The following is a 7,561-nucleotide window of genomic DNA, read 5'->3' on the forward strand; positions in this document are numbered from 1 at the left end:
CTTTCTTTCTTTCTTTCTTTCTTTCTTTCTTTCTTTCTTTCTTTCTTTCTCTTTCTTTCTTTCAGAAACAAATGTGAATGAAGAGATTTGCCATTATTTGGCAGTGGACCTTGGGCTGCTTGCAAGCTCTCCAGCCCTAGGGTACACACAGCAAAGTTCTGCTCTCAGTGCCTGACCCACTTCCTACACCGCAGGATTCTTACCCTTGGGCTCTGCTTTGACAGCCCCCTACTTAAAACCATTTCCACATCCCTACAGCCTTGTGTCCCCCCATTTAGCGCATCAACAATGGCCCCTCATTTCTCTTCTGGTTTCTCTGTTACCCACAGAAGTGTGGGTATCACAGAAGTGTGATCTGACCCTTAAATTCTCACCCAGGGTTGAGGGCTGGGCCTGCTGGTCACCTCTTGTAAAGCTGGGTTCTTTTTCTTCATAAAGATTGCGTTCTGGCCTCTATAACCAGTGTCATATCTATCAGGGTCAGCTCTTCCTTTAGGATGGTTTTGATCCATCAGCAGATCACTCGAGGGCTGGCTCTCACTAGAAATTGCTTACTTTCCTTCTGCCAGAACCTCCTTGTGCTTCTGCAGCCTCTCGGAGCCACATGGAATCCCCTTCTCTCAGCACCTGTCCCATCATGCTGCAGCTAGCTATCACACTATCAAGCTGAGAGATACATATTTCTCCGAGAGGCAGAGCCCGTGAGAAATGAAAAGGTAGACTCCAGCCTCAAGCAGACTGAATTAAATAAGAAATGTAGCCCCACCACCTACCATCTGGGTGACCTTGTTGATTATTAAGGAATCGGATTCTGTCTACCTGCAAGGTAACGAGTTAGTGGGCCGTAGTCTCATGCATGCTGGCAAGAGCTACAAGACTCCTGGATCAGGGACAAACTACTTTGATAGTAACGGGAAGTAAAATAGCCAAGGCATCAGCATTTGTGCCAGCCTCCAACGCTTACAACTGCATACGAAAGGCATTGCTCTGCAGGAGGATGCTCAAACGCAAGGCACCAAAACTATCCCCATCCGGAGAGAGAAATCATCTTTATTATGCTGGATAGCAAGTCATTCTGCTTTTCACTAGCAAGGAGACACTTCTCTACCTTCAAAGGGCATTCGCTGTGCCAACATCCTTGACAGAGCAGTGCCTCTGTGAAATGTGCTGACGAGAGAAGGGGTGGAATGGGGAGGAGGAAAGAACCATGGAGAATTGTCTCCTGATAACTTTCTGTAAGCTCATAAACCTCAGGCCTCATCTCAAAAAGTGCAGCTACTGCTATAACATATATCCTTGTGAGGATCCAAGAGAAATAACTCTTGGAGAAGTCTGAACCTTGTACCTGACACCCACAATCATGCCTGCTGCATTGATGAAAGGGCTTTGTCTATGTCAGTTCCTACTACAAATGCTATTTCTTGAGTAAGGTAGAAGCATGTTTATTGAACTTTTTGCAGCTTCTAGCAGATATAATATTACAGCTCATTGATATTTTTAACTAGTTGAGTCACGAAACATTAGAATTAAAAGCTACCATAAACGTGGTGTCTTACAGATATGGAAGTAGACTCAGAGGGTTTAAGTGACTTGTTAAATTTCATACGGAAAAGCTATGAAAGGAACAAAAGTAATGTGGCCTAAAATTTAGATTCTCTTAGGGGCTGGGGATATGGCTCAGCAGTTCAGAGCTCTGGCTGCTTTTTCAGAGGTTCTGGGTTAGATTCCCAGCACCCATATAATGATTCACAGCTGCCTGTAACTCCAGAGGATCTGACATGTCCCTCTGATCTTCCCAGGCATCAGGCATGCACTTGGTATATAAACATGCATGTAGGCAAACACTCATACACATGAAATAAACCTAAAAACATCTTAGAATTTTAGAGTTTTAAAATCTGGTAGTAAGAGCTCAATATTACCATCACAAACCAAGTAAAGCAAGGCTTCAGAAAACAGCTCACAAATTCATTCAACTACATTTTTCTTCCTACTTGCTGGACTTAAAAACCACCTTAGCCTTGGTCCAGAAAGCAAACATCATCAAAATAAATGGTGGAGAGGAAAACAAGTAAATTTTTGTGGTTAGATTGAGCCTTTTAAGTTACTGCATATCATATGAGACTGGCTTCATCTACACTGTATCTATTCTCCACTTTACAATTCATCTTTGAGTCTATGTTGAAGATGGAGGATGACCGTGCACTGGGATGGAGTTGTGAATGGGGCCACCTGACTGACAGGTGACTTAGGCTTGGAGTGGAGAGGGAGCCACCGGCTACATTTACTGTGGTGAATTGAGAATGCGGGAGCACATGCAGTGTTAAATTTTTGTCAAGAAAACCATACCCGAGAACGTACCAGCCATAGCAGACCAGGGAAAGAGTATAGTCCCCTCACCTGGACCTCATAAGATGGTCGACCCCATCACTGCAATGGAGAGAGCCCGGCCAGCCTGTGATGAGCACTCAGTGTGCACGTCAAGGGATGGAAGGAGAAGTCCCAGCTGTTTCAGGAGCGTCAGCCCAGCTCAGTCCCCTGCTAACGAGGCCTCCTCAAACCACTGCTGCCCAACCCATGTTACCTTCACCCACTCTGCGTCAGTCTACCTGACCTGGTCCTGCCCTTCCCTTCACATCTCTCCTACAGCCCAACTTCTGATTCTGGCTCTCCCACCCACAGCTACGGCAGCTTCTGGCTTCTTCTATAGCTCACTTTAATTTTTTATCAATACAAAGATTCTTAGATCACTATCAGTTTTCCAGTTTTGGCCTCTTTGAAATTCCTCAAAACTCTTGTCTTTTTACACACACACACATGCACGCACATGCACACACATGCACACACAATGTAATGTGTAATATATGGTACGAAAGTTAATATTAGTAATTACATTGGAATAAAAGAACCTGTGCTCGCCCTCTTCAGGGTTATCAAGGGAAGCTGGATCATCTGGCAGGCACAGTCATCGGAAACACTTACCTTGTGGATTTATTGTTACTCAGTCAGTTCTGACATCATGAAAGACACAAATGTGTTCACCTCTTTCTGTCGCAGTAGACACACGGCAGTGTCTCAGCCCCTTCTCTCCTTTATCCACATAATGGCCACCATCTCTATGGCAGAGAAAAAGAAAGTACAAACCAAACAGGACACCCCAGCCCCCAACAGGAAGCTACATGGAAACCTGCTCAGTGTATAGTGGACGTTGAAAGCGGTCCTATTCTGGCCAAAGGCAGGCAAGTTCTGAGGATACCTGGCAGTTTTGTGTGACCCAGTACCTACTGGTTTACAGGGAGTGTTATTAAAGCATGAGGAGGAGGAGCCAGAGTGGGGAAAGAGGGAAACAGAGATAGCATCCATTATAGGAGGAAACTCAAAGACTTCCTGATGGGATCTATCCTGGAAGATCTGCTTCAGATCAAGCTCACTGAGTGTTGTGGTTCTTGGTTTCCCTCCTGTTTTTTTTTTCTCCCTCTCTCTTCTGTGAGAACGGGGTCATAGCTTTAATCATTCTACAGGGCTCTGACACTCCTTTAGGGACCCTAGTCCAGAGTGTGGCTAGGTGGACAAAGTTAGGTAACAAATGATAGGGCATCGAACTGTGCTTCATCTTTTATCCCCCCCGAAGTCAGCCTTTATTCCAGGCAACCTCACCGTCACCTTTGGGTGTCCCAGAGGTGTCTCACATGTGTGCCTGTGCGGGCTACGCACCACTGGCCTGGCCAGAACTGCTCTGTGTGCCTTTTCGCCTCTTGATGGGGTGTGGGACAGAAAAACACTGATACAAATCATGACGTGCTAACTCTGCTTTAGAGAAGCCCCAGATAAATGTCACTTATTCCTCTCATGCTGTGAAAAGTTCAGGGAACTAGTTACTGGAACACCTCATCAGCCTGGAATCATATAATTTCTAGAGGTAGGAGTAATCCTCCAACTTTGGCCTCCTGTTTAGAAAGACTTTCTCAGGGTCAGGCCCAGCACAGCTGTGCACTTCTTCCAACAGGAGACATATTTTTTCTCTCTCGTGGGCCCCGAGCCTTTCCTCAAACAAGTTGCTACAGAGCCATGCCAGGTTGCGTTCTTGCCTAATCATACCTACCAGGTAGTGGATCCAAGCAGATCCCCTAGGGCTTGAGACCCTCAGTTCACACAAGGCCTACCCTTATAAGCATGCTTAAGTCTGGCAGCTGGCAGGCCCTGCTCGGATGGCCTTTATAGACAATGTATGTACACAGGGATTCGCTCATGTCCTGCCATACATTCTAAGTATGAACGTGAATACATGCTTTAAATTCTAGCGACATTGCAGTTCTCTTCTTTATTTTTCATTTTTCAGAGTTGGAATACAAGACTTATCAGCCATAGTTTCCATATAGTAGCTCTCGGAATCTTTGCTCCACTTGCTCTGTGATTTCATAGATGTGAATTTCCCTGTTAAAGGCTGATTTCCACCATCTCAGAGCTAATGCTGAGAAGCGTGGCCCTGAAGCTGGGCGCGGTAACAACTCAGCGCCCGGGTCATTTGACTGAAAGGGAAGAACCGCACAGGCAGGAGCTGTGGGCTTGAGTTAGGTGAAGGCACTAACGTTCCTAATGTCTCTGTGCCCCAGGCTATGCAGATGTACCTGCCCTTCTGCGGAATTGCCATAGCTAATGCTCAGCTCTTCGCTGCCTCAAGGAAAGAATACGAAAGGAGCAGGGTGAGTAGCTTCAAGCTCGCCGGTCTTCCCGGCTTCTGGTGTCACTCCATCTCTCAAAAATAGCAGATGATTGATGTATAGCCCTGGGATCTTATTGTTTGTACAATATGTCAATTATAGATACAAGTACATACAAATTCGCTATTTTTATTTCTGGGAACCAGCACTGGTTTCTTTTAGAAAAGGAAATGACCCTGGCACCTATACCATGTGTCGGCAGATGTATGGCCTGGTGCTTGTAGCTTCGAAACAGCAGCATTTGCTGATAATTGTCCAGTTTGGTCCCTTCAAGAAGCCGAGTTTGGTACAAACATAATTTCGCTCCTCCTTGCAGATTTTGTTTGAAAAGTTTTCTAGAAGAAACAACACACGGCATATAGGACAAGCCACAAAAGAGGCAATGATCTTATACACCTTCAGGACTCATAGAATCAAGTAAAATGGACCCAGAAGCTCATATTGCATTAAATTATCACCCAGAGATCAAATTTCACTCTACATTTAAATACATGGAGATCATTGTTGCAACCCAGAAATATACTCAAATGAGAAAATGTTAAAAAGGGGATTAAATCCCTCAGCCAATCAAAAGGATTAAAGTTTGTTCACTGAGCACTATGATAATGACTACGTCATGGCAGACAGATGAACACTGCTGACCACACAGCCATCTTCCTTTAGGGTGGCATAGCTCGCCTTTCCTCTAAGCGGGTTTCAATTTCATCTTTAGAACCATGGCTTGCTCATGTATTCCTTTCATTTGCGACTCCAGCAATATGTCTCCATGACTTCCAGAGAGCAGCCTGCTTGTTTTACTTTATCCTACGTTCTCCTCCGTCTTCACGGCCTCTTCTTCCTTCCTGCTGCCAAATGCCTCATGTGTCCTTCAGGACACAACTCATCTTTCTTCCTCCACATCATTGTTCTGGTGCATGCTTCCAACACATTTTTATACTGTTTGATGATGATCCTCTGTGCAACTGCCTTATGAATTTCTAAGACTGTTAAGACGGTCTTTTCGTCCTCGTGGATGGCACATCTCTCTTATTCATTGAACACACATGTATGCCATGGTTCTCATGAGACCCTGTCTGTCCTTACAGAACTCGCTAGTCTAGTGAGAACAATAGATAATAGAAAAAGCGAAGACAAAAGTCACACAGTCAGACAATAATAAACATTATAAATAAAAATAAAGTGAAAAAAAGGGATGACACCGTTGTGCATTTATTCTGGAAGCTGATGAAATATATCTATAAAGAAACGATAGAAGCAGAATGAAATGAGAGGCCGAGCCACAGAAGACCCGTGCAGGGTATCCAGACACAGCAGTGCAAAGGCTCTGTGTCACTGCATAGGGAGAACAGAGGGATAAAAGGGGCGGATGGAAGACAAGCAAAGAAACGAGGTGAGCCAGGGCCTAGTGGGCAGAAAGGCCAGTGCGCATGTCAGAAACTGTTGATTTTAAGTGTGATAGAAAGCCATAGGAGATTTTAAGCTGACTCCAATTCATTTTAAAAAGACAGCGACCTGCCCTCCTCAGGACCAGTAAAGGCCTGAGGAGGGGAGAACAGTGAGAAGGAGACTGATGGCTGGGCTCTAAAAGGGAGCCGGAGATTTCCTCCACATCCGTGATGACAGGCAGGGCTTGCTGACGTGCAGAACAGAGGAGGCTTTGGGCTTAGGTACAAGTGTGTGGACAGTAAATGCCTGGAATACGGAGCTAAACCTGAGGGAGTGTAATATTAGGCGGGGAGATTATGTAGAACCAGGAGACCTGCTGAGGTAATTGAGGAAGAATGCATGGATAAGAGAGAGCCGAGTGGAGCTAGCTCAGGAGAAGGGCACACCACTGTTTCCTGCACAGCGGGACAGTAAGAAGGAGAGTGTCTACGGCCCGTTGAGCTGTTTGATCATCCTAGACTTCCTCCCTTTTTCTCCTCTTCTGGAGCTAGCCTTTTTTTTGCCATTTGTAAAATTTTCACCATTCGTTAGCAAGGCAGCAATTTTTAATTAGAAAGAATAAAATTACTGTAATGCGATTTGTCAGTGCAAGGCTCTGGGGGCGTTCATTTCCCCTTCGAGAGAAATGTTCTTGAGGAAAGGTCCCAGAGGCTCTCCATGCAATCATCACAAATTGAAAAGTTAAATAATTGTTCTGTTAATATGATCCGTCTGAAGAAATAATCTGAGTGATTAAGGTAATGATGTTTCCCCCTTAATAACAGGGAATTTGTTTGTAATTACTCAGACAATTGTCTCCCTTTGAAGAAATTATTTCTTTTATTTTTTGAGATGATAATTAGATCATTTCCCCTTTATTTCCTCCCTTCAAACTCTCCCATATATCTCTCCTTGCTGTCTTTCAGATTCATCCCCTCTATTTTTCATTGATTGTTGTTTCATACATATGTGTTTATATACACATATGCGTTCCTAAATACATAAACACAGCCTGCTCAGTCTCCACGGTGTCACTTGCACAGACCTTTTCATGGCTGTTTGGAATTGGGTAACCAGTTGTGTGTTCTTCCCTGGGTAAGAATTGTCTTCCATTTGATGCCTTTTCAACATGAAGTTACAGCACATTGACCTCTCACAGTTTGCAGTTCAAATTCCAGAGACTTCTCTCTCTATTCTTCCTCTTCCTCCTCCTCCTCTTCTTCTTCCTCTTCTTCTTCTCCTCTTCTTCTTCTTCCTCTTCCTCTTCCTCTTCTTCTCCTTCCTCCTCCTCCTCCTCCTCCTCTTCTTCTTCTTATCCTTCTTCTTCTTCTTCTTCTCCTCCTCCTCCTCCTCCTCCTTTTCCTCCTCCTTCTTCTTCTTCTTCTTCTTCTTCTTCTTCTTCTTCTTCTTCTTCT

The 7,561-nt window shown here is 44.6% G+C and overlaps 1 protein-coding gene across 1 annotated transcript in view; it reads left to right on the plus strand.

Annotated features, from left to right (window-relative positions):
* Positions 1-7,561, plus strand: part of Pde11a (phosphodiesterase 11A) — a 287,680-nt gene that overhangs the window by 107,686 nt on the left and 172,433 nt on the right. Inside the window, exon 3 of the mRNA XM_055600598.1 lies at positions 4,614-4,703. Coding sequence (XP_055456573.1) covers positions 4,614-4,703 — 90 coding nt within the window. The remainder of the gene's footprint in view (positions 1-4,613; positions 4,704-7,561) is intronic.

The sequence above is a fragment of the Psammomys obesus genome, unplaced genomic scaffold (genome assembly GCF_907164565.1).
Source record: "Psammomys obesus unplaced genomic scaffold, mPsaObe1.curated_primary_1811, whole genome shotgun sequence".
NCBI lineage: Eukaryota > Metazoa > Chordata > Mammalia > Rodentia > Muridae > Psammomys > Psammomys obesus.